The 26,344-nt window shown below is 45.1% G+C and overlaps 3 protein-coding genes across 3 annotated transcripts; 1 reads left to right on the forward strand and 2 right to left on the reverse strand.

Annotated features, from left to right (window-relative positions):
* Positions 1-417: 417 nt before the first annotated feature.
* On the reverse strand, positions 418-6,013 carry LOC120665099 (endoplasmic reticulum-Golgi intermediate compartment protein 3-like). Its single transcript, XM_039944529.1, has 13 exons — positions 5,632-6,013; positions 4,191-4,264; positions 3,956-4,039; positions 3,785-3,865; positions 3,446-3,526; positions 3,218-3,310; positions 2,651-2,827; positions 2,498-2,565; positions 2,334-2,385; positions 2,170-2,223; positions 2,012-2,101; positions 1,333-1,399; positions 418-939 (listed from the first exon to the last, which is right to left on the reverse strand). The coding sequence occupies exons 1-13, from the start codon at positions 5,771-5,773 to the stop codon at positions 848-850; spliced, it is 1,155 nt and encodes a 384-aa protein (XP_039800463.1). The 5' UTR covers positions 5,774-6,013; the 3' UTR covers positions 418-847.
* Positions 6,014-7,439: 1,426 nt separating this feature from the next.
* LOC120665100 (60S ribosomal protein L30-like) lies at positions 7,440-9,791 on the reverse strand. The gene is made up of 5 exons (XM_039944530.1): positions 9,641-9,791; positions 9,435-9,540; positions 8,047-8,148; positions 7,859-7,927; positions 7,440-7,782 (listed from the first exon to the last, which is right to left on the reverse strand). Exons 1-5 carry the CDS (start codon positions 9,659-9,661, stop codon positions 7,742-7,744), a joined length of 339 nt encoding a protein of 112 aa, XP_039800464.1. The 5' UTR covers positions 9,662-9,791; the 3' UTR covers positions 7,440-7,741.
* Positions 9,792-9,891: 100 nt separating this feature from the next.
* Positions 9,892-16,677, forward strand: LOC120665101 (calcium-dependent protein kinase 1-like). The gene is made up of 10 exons (XM_039944531.1): positions 9,892-11,619; positions 11,707-11,725; positions 13,881-13,885; positions 13,921-14,435; positions 14,527-14,581; positions 15,337-15,447; positions 15,541-15,773; positions 15,885-16,092; positions 16,207-16,266; positions 16,356-16,677. Exons 1-10 carry the CDS (start codon positions 10,024-10,026, stop codon positions 16,533-16,535), a joined length of 2,982 nt encoding a protein of 993 aa, XP_039800465.1. The 5' UTR covers positions 9,892-10,023; the 3' UTR covers positions 16,536-16,677.
* Positions 16,678-26,344: the final 9,667 nt, after the last annotated feature.

A 26,344-nucleotide genomic window follows, 5' to 3' on the forward strand; every position in this document is an offset into this window, starting at 1 on the left:
AGCGAAATCCGTACTGGATGATATGGGTTGACCCGCATAATGAAGAGATCAGTCAATGAGAAGTCTGACAAGTAATCAAACCATCCAACTCTGAAGTTATTTTTATTTGTTCTTATCCATTCAGCTCTTCAGATCGAAATATGATCGGATCAAAACGATGGATATTGCCTCTCAAGAACAAAAGAAAAAAAGGACAATGGAGAATGTACTATACCAAGATCGTAAGTCAACCCCATAGTTGACTAGAGAGCAATCCCTCATTTATGCTCAGTTCATCGCGAAGATCATATGTTGGAAAATACAATCAACGTCGTGATAACAATAGAATGAATTCACTGTTCTATTAATTGAAACTATCTGATAATCACTAACCGGAATATATCATATGTTTATTGGAGAGCTCATATGGAAACAAAATGAAAAAAGTTAATCGTGTAAGGCCATTAGGGCAAAGCAATATAATCAAATGGAATCGTTATAGTTCGTCCTGAAAAGCAGTAGCAACCAGCGGACAAAGTTATGCGCGACACCATGAATGAAGCTGTTTCCTTCAACAGACTTTCACGAGAAACATTCTGTGCGATCTATGATCTATCCACCTCAAAATTACCCCACCTCCCAGTTCTGGCCATTCAATCAAGGACAGTCAAAGATGATAGACATCAAAGCACTTCTCCAGGATCAGGCTATTCCTTGTATTTTTTACAGGTAACATCTGATCAGCAAACGTGCAATAAGATCAGTTTGTTGGGCTTGCAACCTCCGCAATGTAAGTGGCTTCTCGTCATCCCTCCTTACATGCCACCGAACTTGGAAACCATGAGGGCCGGCATAAGGGTGATGCTGATCATCTATACTTGCCTAGCTCCATTTTCTTCTTGAGTGCCTTCTGTCCATGGTATATGAATGAATCGATGATGCCAGAGACAGTAAACACGCCTGAGGATCATGCAGACCAAAATTAGTTAGTTGCATTCGTATAGTGTGTAACACACCAAACATCTTAGTTAAAGCTATTTATACAGAACTGCAATTGATTATGAATGCGAAAATCCGGTTCCACAAAATCTCAGCTTTAGTGTGTACTGCAGGCAAAAGCTCAGCTTAAACTATTTTATCAGGGATTTATGCAGAACTACTACAGATTAACTTTGGGCAGTTAATTCCACAAAAGTTTTGCCAAAAGTACTATCTAAGAATTACTGTAAAGCTTCATTTATGTTGGAGTGAAGACTGAAAAGGTAGCAATCTTTCGACAAGTGATACTAGAGTTCATAATAAAACAAAACAGAATTAACAAGTTTGTGCATAAACGAGAGTTGATGCTCATACCTCCCACAATAGCACAGAGGTTCGTCAGGTAGTGGAGTAGGGATCTATTTTCTTCTGTGAATATCACCTACAAACAACAGGCAGTTCAGTTTTATAGGGTCACTGACCTGAAGAACTGAAATGAGTATCTTTCAATCTGAGAAGACTACAAAAATACTAACCAGACTAATTAAATCAATTTCAGAACCAATTATTACAATCATAGGTTTGCTTGTACACTGCCCATGTGATTTATCTCATAGAATATTAGGATTCCTGATGGTCATGCACAAGTATGTCTGGAAATTTATTAGCAAAACAGGTTCTTAGGACCATGTCCTGCTGCTCTTCATTTTTTTTTCATGCACAGACCAGTAATACAAACTTTGTTGACCTTTGACCTTTTCAAGTATCGCATGCAACTTCACATGCATGCAACTATAGAATATTAAAGAGGGTAAAGAAAGCTATTGCCTTTAGCATCGTCCCATGTGTAATTGGATAATAACCGAAAGCGCAAAGCCACAAATTGTACATGAATGTGAAGTTATTATGCACAGCTGCACATAGGTGAAAAATTGGAACTAACAGACTAAAAGCGTGAAAAAAAGACAAAGCCAAGGAAGAACGATGCAAGTATAAAAATGCTTATGCTATACAGAAAACCGTATATGCATCTTTATCCTCTCCATATTGTTACCTTTATGGGTGAAAAATCATAGAAGAAAAATACACCAGGTTGGATTTTAGAACGAATATTTCCATCTGTGAAGTGCTCTGTCACCGAGAACTGGGAATGAAAGTAACATCAGGATATTTATTGGTTGAGGGGAACTATATAATCTTAATTCCACAAACCTGGTTTGAATGAATCTTGTGCCCTCTTATATCAGTGTATATTGTAGGCACAACCTGGGTACGAAACTCATAAGTTTTTTATGCAACGATGACCAGTAAATGCTTCGACCAAGAGCAGCATTTAGTCGTTGAACTGGAACAAACATGGATGAAGAAAGACTCACTTTTATGAAATACTGGTATGTCCCGTCTGATGCTGGCTGTGTCCATTGAGCACTGTGTTCATGAATCGTGAAGTGGGTAAGAAAACGACATATTTAGGATAACAGGAATTCTTGGGAAAAAATAACACCATTTTGTGCTGAAAGAGCTAAATGTAAATACTTACCCATCAAGTGGATTAACAACACCAGGGAATTCTGTCCCAAAGGACAGTTTGTTTATTTTGTGATTGATCTGGTGAAGTTACAAGCTAATGTATTAGAAACAGTGAATGGAAACACAAAAAATAAGGGGGAAAACATTCTCGTGATCGACTTACGTTGAAACCACCTTCAAGTAACGATAGCTCCGGCACATCTATGTTTGATTCATAAAATCCTTTTCCTGGGGCAAAGTGGAAATTTCCAGCAACCTTACTGACATCTAAAAAGCCGTGGACACTGCAGCCTTCACCTTGCTGAGTTTTAACTCTTTCAACAAAATCCTCTCTTGTGCACTATAACAATCACAAACACCATTGAATCTCAGGAATAAAGAAAGTGCAGGAAAGCTCAAAAGCACAAAAGGTAGTTGCTTGCTAATTAGAAACCAACACATGAAGTATACGATTCTAAGGCTCATTCTGAACTAGAGCTAGTATCAGGCAAATGAAAAAAAAAACAAATAGTTCAAGTATGCAAAATGTCATTGTAGGCACCAATTTCTGTTATTCAGGGCAGATGATGAATCAAGGAACAAAATATTGGCAAGGGACATCGTGGAGATGGTGATTTCTTAAGCAGTGCACAAATTGAGCACTGTACAGTTGATAAAGTAAGATTCTCCCAAAGAAAAGCTGCATGTAAAACTACTGATGAATAAATCCTGGTAAATATAGCTGGTATACCTGGTCAATTAGGTCAGGATTTGTAAGGGCCCATCCTTTCTTCTTATATGCCTCCCTGACTTCTTCGCAAGAATTACAGCATTGCTCATCTGACTGAACTCCAAATAGGTGCAAGCAACACAATGTTAAAAGGTAAGAAAGCAAAAGATGGATAAGGAATGCTGAAATAGAAGTTATAATCGAACAAAATGGCGCAAAGAAACAAAATTTACAAAAAGGTGTGCATACCTCCTCAGCACCATAACATGTGCCACAATATTGTTCCCCTTTGTCAAGCCTTCCTCCATGTTTTTGCAATGGTCTCTCGATCTATACAAAGATTTAATCAAGGATATGCATGAAATAGTTAAACGCACAATGAAGCCACATGAAATAGCTAAACGCGCAATGAAATAGCAATATCAGTTGGTTGTCTCAACTTTTGAAAGAAAGGGTAGAAATTGTACTCGTACTTCATCAACCACAATTGCTACAATAGTCACAGAAACATGCACATACAGTATTCATCGCCTGACCAGGGCACTCAAGTCCTTATGTTTCTGCAAGTCTGAAACAGACATCACTAACCTTTGTTCCACCAATGCCTTCTTTTCTTGCTTCAATAACATTACCGTGTGAATCTAATCTTTTTTTCTCAATGTCATGTCTCTGCAGGGAAAAGAACAATGGAACCATTATATGTGAGATCAACAAATAAATTAAAAGATTATCACATAGTTAGATGACTTCAGAACGTACAATATCATGATGCTGCTCTCCACTAATATCCGTCGTATCAACGCTGAGGAGAGTGCAAGGAATGCTTGGAAAAGTAATATCAAACTGCAAAACAGAGCTAGCATTACAAAAGATAGTAATAACTAACAATTGCCAGGCACACACTACACTACAATGTATGTGTATGTCTATTCAAAATAGAAACAACTGATAAACTGTACATCTAATTGCCAATTGGCACAAAAGAAGTACTAACATTTACTCGTAGCCTTTCGCCTCTTGATGTGTCAACCACTAACTTAGTCTCTGTTGCCGAATAAAAATATGACCCTAAGATAATATGATGCACACAGAAAAGTCATTAGTAGCTGCTTCACTCTGCTTATATTTAAGCAAAATATTTAACATAACAACATTTCCTTAAAAAAATGACATGTTAGTAAGAGGAACAGCATCGGCAGTAGATATATTTCAGAGGTGGCAACAAGTTGATGTGAAGTCTCAAAGAGACATAAAGAAGTGTGTTGTGTGTGTGTGGTGGTGGTTGGGGGGGGGGGGGGGGGGGGGCAGGATGCTGAAATTTGGAAACGACACATAAAACTACAAGGCGTAATATCCAAATTGCATTAATGCTAGTGCTAGGCATAAAACTTACTTGGGCCATTTTGGTTTGGACAAACACCAAGTGCAGTAAGATGTTCTTATTTTAGGATGATGGGCGTATTCCTCACTTTTATTGTCAATTTGGCCTAAACTTTGCAGCTTTGCCAGAACAATATTATGCCACAAGACATAGTGATAAATTAGCTAGCACTTTGAGGGAAACAACTAGCAAAAAAAAAAAGTATTGCGTGAAATGTCATATACAGACAGATGCCATCACAACACTGACCCTTTTTTTTTTTAAGAAAAGCACTGACTGTTGTTGTGATACCCACAAAAGGCAAAACGTGAAACAGGTACTACTGCCTCAGGTTCACAAAAAGGTGTTGCGAGTCCGTGACAGTCCAAACTTGCAGACTAAAAATAGAACCTTTCTCTCCGCTAGAGTTTACTGAGACACAAATAGTAACTGCAATGTAGAGCTAACCCTCAGAACCTAATTGCTTGCACGCGTGATTTTGAACACGAAAAGAAATATAAACCCAAAGTTCATACGTCAGCACATAAATCCAGGTGTCAACCGGAAATTTTGAGTATTGTCCCCCACCAAACTGGCACAACCGCAGGAACGAAACCGAATGCAACTGAAAATCCAACCTTTAGCATCTAATGTATCACGCCCGAACTAGAGAGAAGAATTACTCCAATTACACATTATTAGGATCTGTGGCAATGCCCAAATGTAATTTCTGTCTGCCAAAACTCGGATCTCACCCACCAAAAGCAGTAGAGCTAAGCCCAAAAGGCCGCTTTCATCTAGAAGTGCATGCGCACGCTCAGAAGCTTCTCGAAATCAAACCTATTTTCTTCCAACACAATCATCACGATCGTCATTGAAACTGAATCTTACCCCAAAATCAGAAGACAGGCAATCCGCCCAAACAAAGCACGCCTCAGACTTCTACTTTTCTTTTTGAAAAAAAAAACTTGCAATCCGAATTCCACAACCATGCCAGGCAATGAAACCATGAAACGCTAGAAGGGAAAAAAACAAGACAACTCGGACCAGCGCCGGCCGCGGAAGGGGCACTTACTGGTCTCGGAGATGAAGAGCAGCAGCATGACGACGGCGGCGACGAGCGTGACGACGCCGCCGGAGAGCGTCCGCTTGTAGAAGTCCTCGTTCACCTTGGGGTACGCGTCCAGCCGCTTGAGCTTCTGCAGGAACGACTCCATCTCTCCTAATCTCCCCGACTCCACCCGCCGCCGCCGGCGCAGGACGGCAGCGCGCTCCCGCTAGCTCACGCTCTGGAACAGTGGAACCCTAGCTCGCCACCGCGCCCCTGATCCGAGCTCCCGACAGCAGCAGGCAGCCCAGCCCGTGCAAACCGCGGCGACGCGGGGGGCTTTGACCGCCGCGATTCCGCTCGATGCCGCCGGGGTCGGGCTCGGTTCTGGGCGGTCAATAGATTGATTACGCGGGCGCGGTAATGGTGGGATTTAGGACAATTTCCACGCACGCGTGCCACGCGGCGGGAGGCGATTGGCCGGCGGCAGCGGGAATGCGTTGGTCTCCGCCGACGTGGCAGGCCCGGTTCGGTTGGGACGCTCGGCCGGACGGGTTTCGGGGGAAACTGAGGGGCTTTAGTTCCCAAACTAAAATTTTTTGGTAGTCAATATCAACGTTTTGATCAGATATCAGGAGGGTTTTTCGGACACTAATTAAAAAATTAATTTTAGAACTCATCTGAAAACCGCGAGCCGAATCTTTTGAGGCCTTTAACCGCATCATTAGCACGTGTGGGTTACTGTAGCACTTATGGCTAATCATACGCTAATTAGGCTCAAAAGATTCGTCTCGTCGTGTACATCCAAACTGTGTAATTAGTTTTATTGTTTAACTATATTTAGTGCTCAATACATGTATTCAAAGAGTAATGCACAAATTTCGAGGTGAAAATTTTTGGGAACTAAACGCCCCCTGAGAATTCATGCTGGCACACGGGATTAACGGGTGGTGGTTTTGTTTGTCGGAAACTTTTTTTTTGTTTGTTTGCTCGTGTGAAGAATATAGGCTGCCCAAGTTTGGGTGTTGGAGAGATTCAAATTTATACCGTTTTTTTCACTTGAATATAACAAATTGTACTCCTGCTCATGAGGCAGCTTAGCCTTATTGGGCAGTTAGCTGGTGGTATGTTTGTTTTTTTGGGACTCCGGGTGAGAGATTTTGGTTGGTGAGCTAACCAGGCTCCTGTAACAGTTTGTGGCGTGCTAGGTGTGGACCTGTCATCTGTGGATCTGTGCCGGGCTGCTAGAAGGTTCGGAAAGGTCAGCTCCCGTTTCAGGTGCAGTCCACAGCGCGTCAAAAGCATGCAATTTCTTTTTTCCAACGCAAAGAGCACCTTCAAAGTTGATCTATTCTCATCTGCGCGCCGGACGGTTCACGGTTCCGAGACCTGTTCTCGCGTCCCCGGCATGTGCTCATGTGCGAGCTTCAAAAGCGAGCGACTCCTATCATAAGAAAGGCTAATCATTTAGCCTGCCGCTGGCTGTAAGAATTTTTGCAGATCATCTCAGTTCACTAGTATAATGGTTTAGCCCTCCACTATAAATACATAGCATATTTGTCTATCTCACAAAATGTCTTATCTCTCTCTCTCATCCACTTCAATATTTAGTCTGTTTTTAGACCACAGGACTCAGAAGAAAGGCTTTGCTTACAGGACATCGTTGTCGAGATGCTGGTAGCATACCGTACACGTCATAGCGACAGATAAAATAGTAGCGAAACAATAGACAGCAGGTGGAGAAATGTTGGCAGAAATGAAAAGGACGCGTGCTTGTAACTACAAATGACACCTCGCCATCACAAGATGCAAAAACAAACCAGGCGATCAATGAATCATGCCAAGCTTACTGGCCAACGCAACCACAGCAAACCAGCGTCACCAAGCAAGATCATGACATACTGATCTCATATGATGTGACCCACATCTATGAGACAACGGAATAATTATGATGATCTCATCAAACAAAACCATAGATATGCCTTACATAACAACCATATGAGGTATAATCTGTATGCAAGATCAACTCATCATAGACTAAAGACAAACAAGAAATGGCCATTGGCCCTGCAACAAAGGTCTGAGCCCTATATCTCATCTCAACTAGGGATAGGCAAAGCTCGCTCCTCTTCTTTGCTCACTGGGCGCCAGGGGTGGTGCTGATAATGTCCGAGTCACCTGAAGCACAAAAGAGTTAGCAGATGTTTGTTTGAAGTTAGGCATTCCAAGTCTCGCCTGAACAAGGGAAACAAACCTGGGTCAATGATACTGAGGCAGCACACTCTGTAGTACTTGCCGCAGGCAGTGCCGAGATCAACATTGTCTGGAAAACAGAAGGGCAACAGCATGTGTAAATGCACATAATACCAATCATCATCAAATAGTCTAGTGAGGGGAGAGAACTTGAAAAATATTATTCAGACCGAATGACAATGATCTTACTTCCATGGAAATGATGCACGCTAACTTTGGCAAGCATGGCATAGTACTCAATCTCAGACTTCCTAAGCGGAGGGCAGTTGTTCGCAAGGATGATCAGCTTCCCTGAACGAAGACAAATTCAACTGTCAGATAGAGTTCAAAATAATATGAAATAGAGAAGCAACGATAGAATAGATAGATTCAACAGTTAGATAGAGTTCAAAATAATAAGAACTAGAAAACCAACACTAGAACCTAATTTAAGTTACCCTAGATGTCAAAACAATATTGTTTGCAAAATGTTACATGAGAGACATTCAATAGCACAAGAAAAGTGAGTAATAGTTAAGCAGGCAAATCAGAAGGATTTCAGGTGTCACTTTTGCAGTTCAAACTCAAGATCCCATTAAACAACATCATTCAACAACAATGCGTTTTTAAAAAATTATGAACTCCAATGAAGTAGAGATCACAGAAACTACATTTAACATTACATCTAAATAGATCAACCCTATACCAAGCTAAGCCCATCACTTGAACATACTAGAACCACATGGTACAGTCCATTGAGATGAGCAAAACACAACTAAGAATGTAAGTAAATAAATATCCCAACCTACAATTGTCTTCCATATTTAAAAGAAATCATGGAAGCTTTAATCAAGAGGCTGGAATCATTCTAGGGCGCTGCATTCATCTCAAAGGCACAGCAAAGTTAAGCCAAAGAGCCAAACTCCAGTCCCAGTTATAAGCTATGGAACAAAACAGACCACCTGTATACAATGGTTACACCCTGCTAGAAAAATCATTGATAAATCACAAAAATCAAAGCTCACTTTTCAGACATCGTCAAACCACTTGAAACAACCAACTAGATTAAGAAAATAACCTCAATAGTCAAATATTTCAACCCCGATATGTTCTCCAGATAAGAAGAAATAAAGAGAACTATTAATCAAAAGGTTGGAATCGTTCTAGGGTACTGCATTCATCTCTAAGGCAGGTACAAGGAAGCCAAAGAGCCAAACTTCAGTCCCATTCTACACTTCAAAACTACAAAACCTTAAGACCTACAATGAATGGAACAAGTGGGCAATGTGACTCAAAAACTTGTAAACCTACTAAACATTCAACTATCGACAAATAAATAAAGCATATTTGGTAGGAAGCAAACAGCAGCTGCCATTCCTAAACCATCAATCACCTTAACAGATTGCTAAATGCATCACAAAACGATTTGACACGAATATAAGCTAATCTATTACAAATTAAACTTGAAATTCAACAGGTAGACTCCTAGGGTTCAGATGTTCTCACGCCTACAAATCCATAGAGCGCCTCGGAGACTACGGTATCATTCCGATGGAACAAATGAAGAGCTATGCTCGGAAAAGAAATGGGATCGATACCCTTGGAGTTGCGCAGCGTCTTGAGGACGGTCTTGTAGCCGAGCGTGTACTTGCCGCTCTTCATCACCAGCTGCAGCTTGTTGTTGATGCTCTCCGTGCTCTTCTTCTGCACAGATCGAAAACCATCAGGAAAACAATAACACGGGCGAAAAACTGACCAGGAAATGGGAGGAATAGTGTACGAGAAGATCGGTTAGGGATCTTACCGACTTCTTCGTGGGAGCCATCGGATCGAGCGGCCGCGGGCGGCGACAAGCAAGGGCGGCGGCGAGCGGCGGCGGCGCGAATGGGCGGCTCGTTAGGGTTTAGCATCAGAGGGAGTATATAATGGGCGGCCCCGTAGGCCGAAATTACAGAGTTGTCCTTGGCCCTAGATAGGGTTGGACCTTGCTGGGCTTCGGCAAGCCCAAAATTTCTAGATGGGCCTATACGTCCAACATTTTGTCAGGGGTGGTGGGGTCATATCACGGTTAGCTTATGGGCTCGCCTCCAATGTCCAGTCGGAAAACCCTAACCTGAGCACCTAGCCCGCCGCCGCCGCTGCCGCCGAGCCGCCGCCTACTGCTCCGCCGTGAATACATTGCTAAAGATGGGGAAATGGAAGAAGGAGAAGAAGTCGCTGGACATCCTCGCGGGGTCCGATGAGGACTCCGACAGCGGCGGAGAGGACCTCTCGAAGATCCAGATCAACGAGGAGTACGCTCGCCGCTTCGAGCACAACAAGCGGCGGGAGGCGCTCCAGCGCTACGAGGAGCTCAAGAAGAAGGGCATCGTCTCGGCGTCTGACGACGAAAGCGAGGAGAACGAGGAGTCGTCCGAAGAGGAGGACGAGGACGCCATTGCCTCGCGCCGCGTCGACCGCCGCGTGTTCGAGGTGATCCGCCGTATCCGCAGCGGCGACCCCCGCATCCTCGACAAAGACGCCAAGGTTTACTCGGAGGAGGAGGAGGGCGAAGAGGAGAAGAAAGAAGAGCCCAAGCAGAAAAAGAAGGCTAAGAAGGAGAAGCCTCTATACCTCAAGGACGTTAACGCCCGACACCTGCTCGAGGAGGGCCCTGAGTTCACATCTCAGACCAGCCGGAGTAGCAGGTACGATAGGATCGCCTACAATGAGCAGCAGAAGAAAGGTCTGCAGGCATTCCTTGAGGCAGAGAAGGAGGTTTTAGGTGATGACGACGACGATGATGATTTGTTCCATGAGAAGCCGAAGGCTGGAGCAGGCGCTGATGACGAGGAGGATGAAGAGGAAAACGAGACGAAGAAGCTAGCTGGTGAGGTTTTTGGGAAAGATGAGGAGCTGGACGAGAACGAGAGGTTCTTGAAGGAATTTTTCCTTAAGAGGCCGTACCTTGAGTCGGGGAAGAAGAAGTCCTATCTGGATGATATGCAGGAATTGTCGGACGTAGAAGATGTCACTGAACAGGAAATATATGAGTATGTTTACAATTTCCGGCATGAGGAGGCTGAGGCATCAGGGGCAGTGGTGGCGGACAGGGTAATGGGACATTCAAGGGTTGTTGAAGGGTCTGTGAGGAAGAAGGAGAGCAGCAGGAAGCAGCAGCGGAAGAGCAAGGAGGAGAGGATCGCCCGAGCTAAGCAAGAGCAGGCTGAGGAGCTGAAGCATCTCAAAAATCTGAAGAAGAAAGAGATTGCCGAGAAGCTTGAGAGGATCCGGATGATTGCCGGGATTGAAGGCGATGCTGCATGTAAGCTTGGTGCTGATGACCTGGAGGAGGATTTTGATCCAGAGGATTATGACAAGAAAATGCAAGAGATGTTTGATGACAGTTATTATGAGGCTGATGATGTTGATCCTGAGTTTGGAAGTGGTGAGGAGATGGATTTGGACAAGCCAGATTTTGACAAGGAGGATGAATTACTTGGGCTTCCTAAAGGCTGGGCTAGTGAAAAGGATAAAGAAGAGTCTACTGCCACAGATGGGAAAGCTACAAAAGGGAAGATCTCTCTCAAGGACAAGGTCGAGCTTGAGAAAGAGATGGAAGAGTACTACAAGTTGGACTATGAGGACACTATTGGAGATCTGAAGACTCGGTTCAAGTATAAGAAGGTTAATCCTAACAGTTTTGGTCTGGGTACCTACGATATATTGGCATCTGATGACAAGGATCTGAACCAGTATGTTTCCATGAAGAAGCTAGCTCCTTACAGGGAGAGTGAATGGAAGGTAACACATCATAAGAAGTTGAGCAAGGACTTGATCCTTGGAGGCCAGAAGAAAGAAGGGAAGGACAAATCTGGCAAGAAATCTAAGTCTGCGGAAGGGGGCCCTAGTTCTTCAAAACAAGAGAAAGACAAGCTGCCAGTTGAACAAGAGTTAACTGATGACAAGGAAAAGTCTACCAGAAGCAGACGAAGGAAGCGCCGTAAAGAGGATCTGAAGCTATCCAGTGGTCGTCTAGGGGCATATGGAAAGATAAATTCAAAGCGTCACAAGAGCAATTGAGCTTTGGAGGTTCATCAAAGTACATCTAGGGAATTTTGTTTTTCATTTTATGCATTTTGGAAGGGGTGAATCTTATCTGAGCAGAGGCTTTGCTTCTTCTTTGGGAGTTGCAAACCAGTGTCATCCTAGTAGAATCATTTCTCTGAGTTTTGCAGACAGTGTTTGCACCTCCTTTCGTGAACCATATAATTTAATTGCCTTGTTTGCTGCTACTACATTGTGTGTTACTGTCATTTCCTTCTCTAATTTGCTTGAATTATCAAACTATCCTGGTGATCGATTGGCATATGAACTCATATATGCCTATTACACTTGCCTCGTACTAATGTTATTATTATTGTCAAATTTTAATGGTATGATGCCTTGGCCATGCCCATCTGCATGTCATTTACGTCTCACTTATGTATGTTAATGGATATATCACATTGTACCTTTACCAGCGATGGATGAGATGAATTCCACTGAACAATATACCTTTTTATTGATTATTTCACATGCCTATCCCTTTGTTAATAGTTGAACATGAAGTAAAATGAGAAGGTTTGCAAAGAGCCTAAAACTCACATTTTTTTTCACGCTACCTAAAACCCACATTTAACATGGCTTAAAGCATCGAGAAGAGTATTCAACTCTTTTATTTCTGATTGAAAAGGCTGACCTTAAGGGAAAAGTTGCACTTTTATCCCATCAGATTTGTTTACCAGCAATTGTGTGAGCTCCTCATGGAGCTGAGGCCTTAGTATCTCTCTCCATGCAGTGTACAAAGTCAAATTCCTTTGTTGCTGGTGCTCTCCCCTGCAACTGAAGAGGCGTGACCATTCTTATGCAGCAGAAGAGATGCTATTTCTTTCAGCCTTGCGTTTCAACATTCCCTGAGTGGAGAGAGCTCCAGCCTCCAGGATGTCCAAGCTGAGAACCAGCAGTGATGGTCCGCCGGCCGCCAGCTCCAGAGCTCAGTTTGCTGCAATCGGGTTGAGTGTCTCGAACAGCTCAACACAGCTTTGCATCCGACAAAGGTTGTTCTCTTCGCCCCCACTTTCAAAACAATAGGTTTGATAGTGAGTTTGCAAGTGACCAGGATCAGATGTCTCACACAGGCCAAATTGAGTCATTAATTCAACAACTATTGTAAGTTTGTAACTATCCTCCAGCTCCAATAAGTTGAAAACAGTATTAATTTATCCATACATCTGACTTGAAAATTTACAGATTTGGGCTCCTTACCCCCAAAAGAGGGAACCCTGCACGTTTGTGAATTGTGATGCTGTCATACACACTGGAATTTTACACTGATGCAAGACAACCGCAAAACTGACAATATTTTGCCTCACCGAGTGAAGACCGATTCAAAGCAGCCCCTGAGCAGTAGCAACCAGGTCAACAAAAACCATTGCGGCCTGACGCCCACTGCCAATCACCCCCATTTCTATATTCTTGTCATTTTGCCGTTAGCACAAAACAAATCCTCAATGAGTTTATTCCATTGTGTTGGTTGTTGCGCATGTCACTTTCTTCTATCGTCACCATCTTCAGCACCCCACTTTACTCTATTTATAAGCCCTCTCCTCTCTCAGTATGCTCCTACATTGATCATATATAGGCAAGCTACTTATATGATATGTGGTACGTCCCTTTCTAGTACCAGCTGCTGCTCCGAGTTTCTGTCCTGCTGTTTCCCAATCTTCCTTCTTCTTGTTCCCAGAGAGCTACATGGTCTAGTTGTTGTTCCTCAAGCACATGCCGCTCTAGTTTCTTCTTGCACAAAACACTCCGATTGTTGCAGGTTTACTACCAATTTTCCAGTATTCAGCTCCTGTTCCTTGCATAAACTTTGCTGGGCCGATGTCCAAGACCGAGAGCAGAAAGCTGTCCGACGACTATGAAGTCGTGGATGTTCTTGGCCGAGGTGGGTTCTCGATAGTGAGAAGGGGGGTGAGCAAGTCGGAAGGGAAGGCCCAGGTTGCCATCAAGACCCTGCGCAGGCTCGGTCCGGCGACGATGGGGACGAAGCAAGGGCTCAAGGGTGGCCTCCCTATGTGGAAGCAGGCGTCCATCTCCGACGCGCTGCTCACCAACGAGATCCTCGTCATGCGGAGGATCGTCGAGAACGTCGCGCCGCACCCCAACGTCATCGGCCTGCACGACGTGTACGAGGACGCGCACGGCGTGCACCTGGTCCTCGAGCTGTGCTCCGGCGGCGAGCTGTTCGACAGGATCGTGGGGCGCGACCGGTACTCGGAGTTCGACGCGGCGGCCGTGGTTCGTCAGATTGCTAGAGGCCTGGAGGCTCTCCACAAGGCGAACATCATCCACAGGGACTTGAAGCCGGAGAACTGCCTGTTCTCTGACGCAAATGAGGATTCCACGTTGAAGATCATGGATTTCGGGCTGAGCTCTGTTGAGGATTTCAGCGACCCGATTGTGACTCTGTTCGGGTCCATAGATTACGTCTCGCCGGAAGCTCTCTCAAGGCAAGATGTTTCAGCTGCAAGTGATATGTGGTCTGTTGGGGTGATCCTGTATATTCTTTTATCTGGGTATGTTTGGCCACACTTGCTTGTGATTCTCTCTTGGTTTGATTTCCTGTTCATGGTTTGAAGGATTTTTTTTATACTTCGTGTATTTCAGATGCCCACCATTTCATGCCGCAACGAATCGGGAAAAGCAGCAAAGGATCCTGCATGTAAGTCCCTTTTTGTAGCTAACCCCTGAATATAATGCTGTTCAATTTGATTTCGTGGTGTTTGGAATTATCTTGTGACCCGTATTTCGATAAATTCACATTTTTTCCATCATTTATTTATATAACTAACCTGCTGTAACAATAAGGAACACGTTGGCTCACTTGTAATGGAAATGGGAGTTAGAACGATTTCTTTTGAAATCTCTCTTCATTTGCTAACAAAACCAGAATCACTTCACTGCTGTCTCAGTAGATCCACCTAAAGTGCATTTTGAAGACGAGGTCACCTAGGAGGAACTAGGTAATTTAAGCATGACTCTGAACCTTCCATCTGCTGGTTTGGAGCAACTGCTGCATAGGCAATTAGGCATGGTAGCAGGCCTGTCAATCAGTGCTGAATTGTCTTCTTGTGGTAGCTGTTGGCACTTGAATTTTAATGTGTCCTATCATTGGTCCCGTTTCAATGGCTAAGTTCTCAACATCAGTGCCTAACGGGCCTTCCTTAGTTCCTTCCCCTGGGTGTAAAATATTTTCTCCTCAGTACAAGCCTCACAACGTTCCAATCAAATTGCTGAGAAAAATTCCAAAAGGTGAGTTAGGTTGGAGTACATGAGGTTTAGATGAAGACTGTGCCAAAGGCCTGTCAAAAAGAAACTCGGCCATTTGTTCTTCAAAAGCCGAGGGCTCAAAAATCAACAGAATGACTTTCAATAACGCGATGTCTTGCTCTAACATTCTGTGCTTATCATTTTCAGGGGGAGTTCAGTTTTCAGGACCATACATGGAAAACAATATCTTCACCAGCCAAAGAATTGATTTCCAGTCTTCTTTCTGTGGAGCCTTACAAGAGGCCGACAGCAAGTGATGTCTGTCTCAATGCTCCTTTTCTCCATCTTGGCCATCTTGACCTATATATAACTGCACTTAACTTGGATACCATGTACCTCATTATGATCCAGCTTCTGAGGCATCCTTGGGTAATAGGGGACTGCGCAAAGCAAGACCTCATGGATGCAGAAGTGGTATCAAAACTGCAGAGGTTCAACGCTAGAAGGAAACTGCGGGCGGCGGCGATAGCCAGCGTCCTTAGCAGCAAGGTGGCATTGAGGACAAAGAGGCTGAGGAACCTTTTAGGAACCCATGACCTCAGCTCAGAGGAGCTGGACAATCTACGGGTTCATTTTGCCCGAATGTGAGCATAAGGATCTTGACCCTCATTGTCTTTGCTACCTGAATTCCTTTGGGACACCTGAGATGGATGTGTGTGTTTGAGTGTGTGCTGAGGGACGTGATCATGGTGCAGATGCGCAGACGGGGAGAACGCGACGCTGGCGGAGTTCGAGCAGGTCCTGAAGGCGATGAAGATGGACCCGCTGATCCCTCTGGCCCCGCGCGTGTTCGACCTCTTCGACAACAACCGCGACGGCACCGTGGACATGAGGGAGATCCTCTGCGGGTTCTCCAGCCTCAGGAACTCCCGAGGCGACGACGCCCTCCGGCTCTGCTTCCAGGTACACGGATGTGGCAGTGTTGCCTTGTCATCAATGTCTGAACACGACATCTTTGGCCAAAAAAAAAGGAAAGAAAGAAATGTCTGATCATGAACACGTGAAATGATATCACAGATGTATGACACCGATCGGTCAGGCTGCATCAGCAAGGAAGAGCTGGCGTCAATGCTGCGAGTAAGGGCTAAAAATCCAGCCAAACGTTTGCTTTCCTCTGCTGCTCGGATTTATTTTTTTGTTCTGACGACGCAAATGCTGCTGCCCAGGCACTGCCGGAGGACTGCCTCCCGGGGGACATCACGGAGCCGGGGAAGCTGGACGAGATGTTCGACGAGATGGACGCCAACAGCGACGGCAAGGTGACCTTCGACGAGTTCAAGGCGGCGATGCAGAAGGACAGCTCCCTCCAGGACGTCGTCCTCTCCTCCCTGCGGCCGGCGCCGTAGATCATCGGGGATTCGTCTTTCTTTTTGTTCTTCTTGGAGAAACAGAACACTTTTTGACGCCGTGCTATTCTGTCTGAACTTTTGTGTCCCTCCCGGGCGGCTGTGTTGGTTGGTTAGGAAACGCGCTCAGACTTGGTCCTCAGATGCCTTGCTTGCCGCGTTGGCACCTCTTCTTTTTTGTTTCTGTTTCTGAAGCCGCACGCGTTATTTCGGCCACGTACAAGCAGCCAGATACTACGGTGTTTGTTTGGTCGTCCACACGGTTCGGTCCGTTCCCCAGACACCAGCTGCTGCAGTGCTGTCAGCGGACGGCATCGTTCTTGGCTGGATCGCCGGGTGGCGAGGACGGCAGTGGCGCACCGCGCGCGGCCGGCGGCGAGGACGTGCAGGCCGGCCGCGGTATCTCTGCTATGCGGCTCAGCTTGCCTCTCTGCGCCTCGCGCGACAACACGGGCCCCTCGTCCAGTCGTCCTGGACCACGCAAATGACTCCCTTTACTAGACCGCGCGGCGCAACGGCTGAGCAGTCCATGGAAGTCGATACTCCCTTCTCTTTCTTCGTGTTGGTAAAAAAAAAGTCGTTTTTATTTTATTTTAAGTTAAATATTTTAATTTTTTATTATAGATAAATTCTTTTAGATTAAATTTGAAAATATAAAAATGATGTAAATAAATTCATCTTGAAATGTAGTTTTGTAAAAGTATGTATTGGATATATTTTGTTAGAAAAAAATAGTGGTCAAAGTTGTTTTTGAAGACCGTGTCGATATCCAAAACGATTTTCTTTAAAGCAGTAACAACCCTCCAACTCAGTTAGTTTCCATAGCATTAAATGTGTTATCTGAGATGATAGGAAAGTTAATGATGAGAGAAGATAAAATAAGAAGAAATCAGGTCTCATGCAAGAAACCATGTCTACGCGAAAACAAAGACAAAAAGAGAGGCGATTGGAGAGGGATAAGAGAGAAGCGATATGATTGGATGGTAATTTATTTTGAAGAAACTATCTATTAAAAATTATAGTTTCTATGAGTAGTGTCTATATGACATGGCAAGTATAGAACTACTAGTGGTGTTTTGGGTTAGCATCGGCCTTACCAACTTGAAGGGAGCATATACTTCTGTAATGGACAAGAGGACATGCTTTTTGTTTCACTTATCCTAATACAGCTTCAGTATTTGTTTATGATTATGAACGCACGTACACCAACCAGAACACACACATTTACGTTTAATCTCATTATCTAATATGTGTGCAAGTGCTAAAGTTGAACATGCAAAACATATGATGAAACATATCCTATCAAAAGGAAAAATAAAAAATGGTGGTTAAAATTTACTCAAAGAGTATACTCTTATTCTATATTTGAGTATAGGAGTATTATCAAGAGGGAGTTCGATTTGCATATTTTGACTTGGAGAACCTATATAAATCCATGAGAACCACATATACCACTCAAAATTTCCTCAAGTCCTTTTGAGAGTGTCTCTGCAGAGCCCGGAGACTTTGGGCATCAGTCCAGAATATCTGGACACAATATCCGGAGTATCCAGACATATACCTGGAGTATCCGGGTACCTCTTCACCAACGGCTAGTTTTCTAAGAGTGGGGACCACATCACCAACCCTAAACCCTATAAATACCCCCCATACCCTATCCAGAACTTTCTTACCCATTTTCGAACTAAACAGTCCAACAAGCTTAGAAAAAGCTCTCTTACTCCCTCTCTTCCATTCTTAGATTTTCTTGGAGGATTCAAGGGAGAGTATTGCAAGAGAAAAAGATTCATGCTAGTGAGTTGCCTTTCCATCTCTTGTAGGGAGGTCAGGTCTTGTTGATTAGAAAACAATAGTATGTGAGACAGGTCGTCTTTGTTCAAGGTGCCATTGTGCCATCTTCAGGTTTTACGTTCTTTCCATTTCTTAATTGTGTTTTCGGAAAGAAAAAAATTACAGGGGGTGCTGGGCTCAGAGTATGACGAGGAAGAACATCAGAGGCCAACACACGGATCCCGGGAAGGAAAAATACCACTGGGGCATATTGCGGCAGTTCATATAACTGCAAGCATGCATATCCCATATTTGCATTTTGCTCGTCTGGTGGGTGCTGCTCTCATTCTTATCTTGTCTACAGAAAGATTTAGAATGCAGACCTTTCATGAAAGTCTGCTTTCAGGTCGCTGACTGCTGCCCAAGCGGTTATCGCGTGAAGCGCTCCTACCTTTGCATGAGGTCAGTGTTCGAATTTCGATGTAAATTTTTGTATGGATCAAATCTGTGTTTAAGTCCTTTCCCTTAGGATAGAATTCCAGAATGGTGGTATAAGAAATTGATTACTTATCCTTTGATTTGTTTGGAGGTGACCTGCTTGGTGCAAGTTAACTATACTGTTAAAATAAGACCATGTCGCACTTAACTATACTGTTAAACCCCACTGGTGATTTGGAATGCGGTGCTTAATAGATAAATGGGGATGAGTTACCTGTAACTGTGACTAATGAACTAGAAAACGTCCCTGCAATCAAGAAATTTGTGTAAACTTGCTTTGGGCGCCTCTTGCGGGTAATGCCATCTTCTCTGTATCACAAGCCAAAATTGGCTTCATTTTTCTTTACTAAAGAAAGAGTGAAAAAGCATTTTTAGAGTCGTTTATTCCTTTTTTCTTCCCCTCCATGTGCAGGCAGCAGTGAATCACTTGGTATCCCTGTATGAGTAGTCGGTGCATCAGTTTGCGGTGAATGAGTCTGGTGAATCAATTTGCCACTTTTGTAAGTTATCACTGGATGAACGCTTTCTCCATAGTACTTGTTACGCTAATTGGAAATGTGTATTACACTATTCTCTTATAATGTCTGTGCTTGTGTCTGATCTGATTTAGATCTTTTTTGAAGTGGCAAAAATTCTAGTAATTTAGTGAAAAATTCAATAAAATGGGCATACATCAACAACAATTATGACTTAGAGTGGCCTGGAATTTGCTGATGTTTAAGAATTTTTGTCCTGCTTCATATAAATACTGCCACGAGTGATGATTTAAGATATAAAAAATCTAAAGAAACTAGGTTTCGTGTATGTGTTTATTTCATACCCAAATAATAGGAAGGTTGTGGGCAGTAGAATATGCAGAGTCATAGCTGATTATACCTTCAAATGTCTAGAGACACCATACATCAGTGACTCCACAAAGCTGACGCCGGAGGAAGAACAAGCTGCAATGAAAGGATCGAGGCCCAAGAAGGGGGGTTGAATTGAGATTTTTTCAATATTCTAACTAGTCCTTAACCTAGACTAGTATTGACCAATCTACAAATTTGAAACCTAGTCACTAGAGCATGCTAGCAAAAAGTCTTTAGGTAGGTAAACACACTATCATGATCATTTTATCTAGATGGAGGCACACTAGCAAGATCAAAACCTAAGCAAGAGATCACACTACCATGCAAGTTGTCCTAGTCAATCTACAAGCAATCAAAAGCAAGAACAATAACAAATGGATTTAATTGCTTGAAATAAAAGTAAGAGACACGAGACAACCGTATTTTTTCCGTGGTATCGAGGAGTTGACGCTCCTCCCTAATCCACGTTGGAGCACCCACACAAAGGGTATAGCTCTCTTACTTCACCAAGGAGCAAGTGATCACTCAGAATGCTCCTTCTCCATCTTCGGAACAACGAGCTTCACACCGTGTACAAGTTTCTTGTCTTGGGGCTCCCACAAACTCTAAGAGCTCACCAAGAACCTCCCGATCACCGAGACCGGCTAGGTGCCGTCAAACACCAAGAGTAACAAGCTCCTAAGCCTTCACTTGACCTACACTCAGTTGGCCCTAGCTCAAACACACTTGCTACACTTGCAAAGGTTGAATTCTTCAAGGTTGAAGCACAATCAATGTACTAGATCTTCACTCTTTTGCTCAAAGCACTTTCTCTTCTTCTCAAGGGTGGCCTCAGGTATTCAAGGTGTCAAAGGCAGTTCAAATGAGCCAGGGGGTGCCCTTATATAGAGTGGAGAGGGTCACATAGCCGTTGAAAGTCCACTGTAGAAAAATCGTGACCATCGGAAGAACCGACGGGTGAGAAATTGAAGGCATCGGTTCAATCGGTCTCTCTGTGTCCAAATAATAGCCGTTGGGGGTTCTGACACAGTATCTAGGCTTGCGTCATTGCACCGGTGCATGATCCGTAGGGGCGTCGGTTCAACCGGTGCTGAAGAGGTTCACTGATCAATTCAAACAAGCTTTCTGGAACATAGTACATCCAATGCACCGGTGGTTAATTCTGAAGCGTCGGTTCAACCGGTGCTGAAGATGAGTTGAGGTCCACCAAACATGCTCTCTGGAACAAAGTACATCTAATGCACTGGTGCTTTACTTGGGACCATCGGTTCAACCGGTGATACAGAGTGACTTGACTTGATTTCAGCTTGCTTTCAAGAGAGATAGACAGACAGAGCATCGAAAGTTCCGCCAAGCATCGGATGTTCCGATGATAGGGGCATCGGTTAAACCGGTGTTGCTGTTTTTCTTCATTTTCAACTGAATTGACTTGGATTTGAATGTAACTTCGATTGTTTCTTCTTCCAAGTGTTGTGTTGACTTCTACTGACCATATTGGGCTGTTTTTGAGCAAGTGTGCAAGATATCTAAGGCCAACTCAATTTTGGTCAAGCTACTAACTCACGAACCCCTCTTAATAGTACGGTCAAGAACTAAAAACTATAAAACCTAGCTAAATCAAGTGTCCTTCATCTACTTGTGACACTTAGACTAAAAAGATCCTTAATCTTTCAAATTTAGTCCTTGGCACGCATGATTGTTTTGAATTGAAGGGTCTCCTTTCATATTTCATATGAGACTAATCCAATCATTGATTTTTCCTTCAAAACACATGTTAGTCGCATACGGTTGTCATTAATCACTGAAACTTACCATTTGCATCTATCAGCCTAGATGCGCTTTAATCTCCCCCTTTTTGGTGATTGATGACTATACAAAGTAGAGATACAAAGATATAAAAATGAAACGCGATAAACAAGCATGCATTGCTAGAAATAAGCACATGTAGGAACATGTTAACACAGAGCATACACAATATCCAAATAACACGTCTATACACAAAATCCATGAAGATCCAATCACGCCACAAACCACCAAGCTCTCCCTATCTATCTCCCCCTTTGGCAACAAAGCACCAAAAAGGAAGGCGATCTAGTCCTGAGCTGGAGAAGGCGGGGTCTTCATGCTCGGTCCGGTGGAGAACTGAGTGGCGGAGTCGTCGGCGTCGTCGTCCGTCTTGTCTTCATCGGCCGAAGAAGACTTCTGCTCGACCGGAGTCGTCGGAACAGCAGAAGTAGCTGGAGTAGAGGTAGCAGCTAGCGCGGTGACGATCGTGGAGTCCGTCGGAGGAGCAGACGTGATAGGAGTCGTGTCTGGCTGAGTAGGGCGAACAACGGACGGATGGAGCACCTCAGGCTGTGAGGGTGACTCGAACGTGAGGGACTGAGCTGAGGGGTGCTGTAGCTGATGCAGAACCTACTGCTGCCTGAGGAACTCTGCACGCTGCTCGGCAGTCCAGACACTAGGCTGTGGAGCAGGAGCTGGAGCAGGAGTGGAAGTAGGAGCAGGGCTGGCAAACAACCTGGTCTGAAGAAGAGGTGACACCGGGAAGGACGCCAAGGGTGTCTGCACAAAGCCGCCAATAGGTGGAGCAGGAGCAATGGGGTCGAACTGGAGCTGCTGGGGTGTGGGGAGCTGATGCTCAGGCAGTCCAGTGTGACGGTACAGCTGACCAAAGCATCCCGAGAAGAATGTGAACATCTGCTGCTGAATCTGGGACTGCTGATGAAGCTGTAACCTCATGGCCTCCTGCTGCTGTCGGATCCCCTCAAGTACAAGTGTCTGGGCCTCCTACTGGCGAGCCTGCTCGGCTTGCATGCTCAGCTGAGCTGCAGCAAATCTGTCCTGCTGGTCAAATAGCCTCTGAAGAATAGCAGCGAGTGAATCAGGCTGAGTGACCTGAGCAGTGGTAACTGGAGGAGCAGGGGTGCGGGCTGCACCAGAGGATCCTGCCTCATCATCATGAGCACCTCGAGGGACGGTAACAGTGGGTATGTAGTCCTCGTCATCCTCCGAATCCTTTGAATCAGTGACCAGGTAGTACGGGAGCTGGGCCTCTGCAGCGGCGAGTGACGCGTCCTCAGCTGCCGTGGGATCATCTGCAACTCGGCCCTCAGCCAAGGCTCGCTCATCCAAAACCTGCTGTGCTCTGCGCTGGCCTCTCGGGCCGCGACGGCCATCTCGAGGAGTAGTAGGTGAGTAAACTGCGAAGTGCATCCTCGACTGTACCAGCTCATCCATATGAGCATTCTGACTGAGCTGGGCAAGAATCCAGCAGATCCAGTGAGCGAAGGGGTGGCGACGGTGAACTGTCATCCCATCCATGATCACGTCCTCTAGCTCGCAGATGAAGAAGTCGACAAGGTCAAAGTCTCGACCTGTCATGATGTACAGTAATAGCCACTGCTGCAGAGCTGTGTTCCCCTCATTATAGCCTATTCTGAACAGCAAACTCTTCCTCAGAGCAAGATGGATAGTGTGTGCCACGGGAGTCAGCCTGTCCGGAGTCCTAGGAGTGCCAGGCAAGAATGGCTGCCGGAAAAGCACACTGACCTCCTCGTCAGACGGGAAGTGGGTCTCGTGAGGGCGACGAGGGGGCACCGTGTTGTCATAAGCCTGATAGTGCACATAGTGGGGCTCCTCAGCAATCCGAACTCCAAGCAGGGTAGCCAATCTGGCGCGAGTCAAATGATAGTGCCTCTCCTGGAACATGAAGTCAATGAACTGTCGGTCCTCCTCAACAAATAGAGTAGTGCTGGCAGCCCATCATAGTGTCGAAGAAAGGGAGTACTGGAACTCCACCGGCTGCCACACGCATAGCCACCCAGTGAAGCATCTTGTGCTCACTGATCTTAATGTCCATCTGGCAATAAGCGTGGTAAAAGGACTCTTGGAGCAGAGTGTGAAAGCGACGATCAACTCCAATATCCCTCTGCTCAGGAAACCACGTCTCAGGGGTGACGTATCTCAATCTCTTCACTCGAGGCCCTGGTATCCCCCTGAGATCCAACAGCTCGACCTGAGGTGGCTCTGACTCTGCATCACTATCCTGTCCAGCTGCCTCTCTCTCACTGTCACGGCCTGCTGCCCTGTGAGTACTACCACCTCGAGTCCGTGGACGAGAGCGGGACTCGGGTGTGGTCTGAGCTGTCTCTGGCTGACGAGTACGTCCTGAGCGACGTAACTGCTGCTGTGACTCCCCCTTAGCCTGTGGATCCCTGATCCGAAGCGAACCCTGCCTGTCTGCTGCATCTGCAACTGCCTCTGCTCTCTCTCGCTCTCGGTCCTCACGAGTGCGCTTCTTCTTCTGCTGTACAACCTGCTTGCCCTTGCCCTTCTTGTCTCCTGCCATCTGTCATAGAGAATCGATAGAATATAATGGAATTAAGGTGGGAAGTATATAATAGTACTAGAACATTATCTAGAGGAGAGAAATCCTAAGCAAAGCAGGGATTTGATTAAGCCTAAATATGTGCTTATAGGGGATGACATCGTGTCTCAAATGATTTTGCTTCTAGTATATGCTCTTAGAGTGAAACAAGTGCAGAGATACTCCTAAATGTGAGAGAAAATGTGCACAAGTGATAGCAAGATGTGACAAGATGAAGCTCTATGTGTGAGATAAGTGTGTGAGAGATGATTTAGAGTGAGTGCAACAAACTGTAGAACTAAAAACATACCATGAGGATCCGGAAGAAGAATGGAGAAGAGTGTATCAGGAGCAATTTGTCGAGCACCCGATGTATAGAGCTCGGGGTGGAACAGAGCCCTGGTGGAGCTCGAGCCTGGGGTGCCTGGGCACTGCTTGCGCGGGGGGCAGATGGAGATGGCGGTCGGAGGAATGCGGCGGTGGCGGCGCGAGGCAGCTGCGGCACGGCGGCGGCGCTAGGGCAGCATCGCTAGGGTTTTGGTGGCGGCACTAGGGCGTGCGCGACAACGGTGTCGGCGCGCGTGGAGCGGCGGCAGTGCGAGCGTAGCTGGTGGTGCGGAGCGGATGCGGGCGGCGGCGGCGATGCGGGTGGAGACATGGAGCACGGGCGCGGGGTGCAGCGGGGCGGTGGCGGTTTGATTTGGAGAGAGAAAGACGATCATGACGCTGACGTGTGGGGCCCGTGAGAAAAAAAAAGAGAAAAGGTGCGTGCGGGCCCGCAAACCCTAGGCATCGGAAAGACTGATGGTGCAGAGATTTAAGCATCGGTGTAAGCGTCAGTTTGAGTTTGACCAGATCTGAGAGAGTTTGAACGCGGTCAACTGAAGGCACTGGAAGAACCGCCACTGGGTCATCGGAGTATCCGATGGGCGTCTGTGCAACTGCAGGAGGAAGGTCCAGAGACGTTGCAAGGGCCAAAACTCCACGCAGTAGCGCCGGAAGAACCGATGCTGTGGCGTCGGTTCATCCGCTAACCATCGGATGCACCGGTGACTGTCGGTGTAACGGTCGGAGGTTGTTCCAGAGACGATGCACAAACCATGCCATGAGTTAAGCACCGGTTGAACCGATGCAGGGAAAACAAGTCGTCGGTTTGACCGGTGGTTAAGGAAATTTTTCTGCTGAACTACAAACTCTACTTCTGATCCAAATATCCAAAACCAAGGCCATAAATGCTCAATTTGGACCATTTTCGAGAGACAACCTCACCCCTCAAAAACTCATACTTATAGTGCTCACAAGCTTTTACATAAACATAGGCAAATTAAGATCCAAGCGAGGGTTTAAACACAAAAAAACCAAATGTATGAGCCACTTTGCCTATGAACTTAGAGATTGAAACTTTAAGTTCGATAGGACGTGGCTCAATAGGCATAAAAGTGCAATATTGATCTTATCACTCTTGTAGAGTTGATATATCATATTTAGCATGAATATCTTTCTCGAAGTGTGATTTGCTCCCTTGTGATGCTACTAACGTGATGCAATGCCAATGCAAGGCTAGAAATTAAACATGGATGCATTCTATATGACAAGCACATGCATTGCAAGAATTTAAATCTATCTTGTCAAGTTTGAACCCTTGGCAAGTTTCTTCATGATGAACCATTCTTCATGCCATGAGCGAAACCAAGACCACCGGCTCATGCAAGACCCATGTTCATCACTATCTTGACAAGGTTAGACAAGCCCCTAGCAATTGTACATATGAAATGCATCTATATGACAAGGCAATTACATGACGTTAGAAGCATCTAGAATGTTAAGCTCACTTCGCAACCTACAAAAGGTGCTCTCATCTAGAGGTTTTGTGAAGATATCCGACAATTGATCTTCAGAACGAACACCACAAAGTAGTATATCATTCCTTGCCACATGATCTCTTAGAAAGTGATGGCGAATATCTATGTGCTTGGTGCGAGAGTGTTTTAACGGCACTCTCGTTATCACAAAGGAGCGGGATCCTATATAATACTACACCATAGTCCAAGAGGCTTTGCTTCATGTAGAGGATTTGAGCACAACAAGCCCCCGCGGCAATATATTCCGCCTCCGCGGTTGACAAGGCCACGGAATTTTGTTTCTTTGACGACCAAGAGACCAAGGAACGCCCTAGCAAGTGGCACCCACCCAATGTACTCTTGCAATCCACACGACATCCAACAAAGTCCGAATCCGAGTATCCCAAAAGTGTAAAACTAGCGCCTTTGGGGTACCACAAGCCTATGCTAGGCGTATGCTTGAGATATCTAAGGATCCTCTTA

This window comes from Panicum virgatum, chromosome 3N (genome assembly GCF_016808335.1).
Source record: "Panicum virgatum strain AP13 chromosome 3N, P.virgatum_v5, whole genome shotgun sequence".
Taxonomy (NCBI): Eukaryota; Viridiplantae; Streptophyta; class Magnoliopsida; order Poales; family Poaceae; genus Panicum; species Panicum virgatum.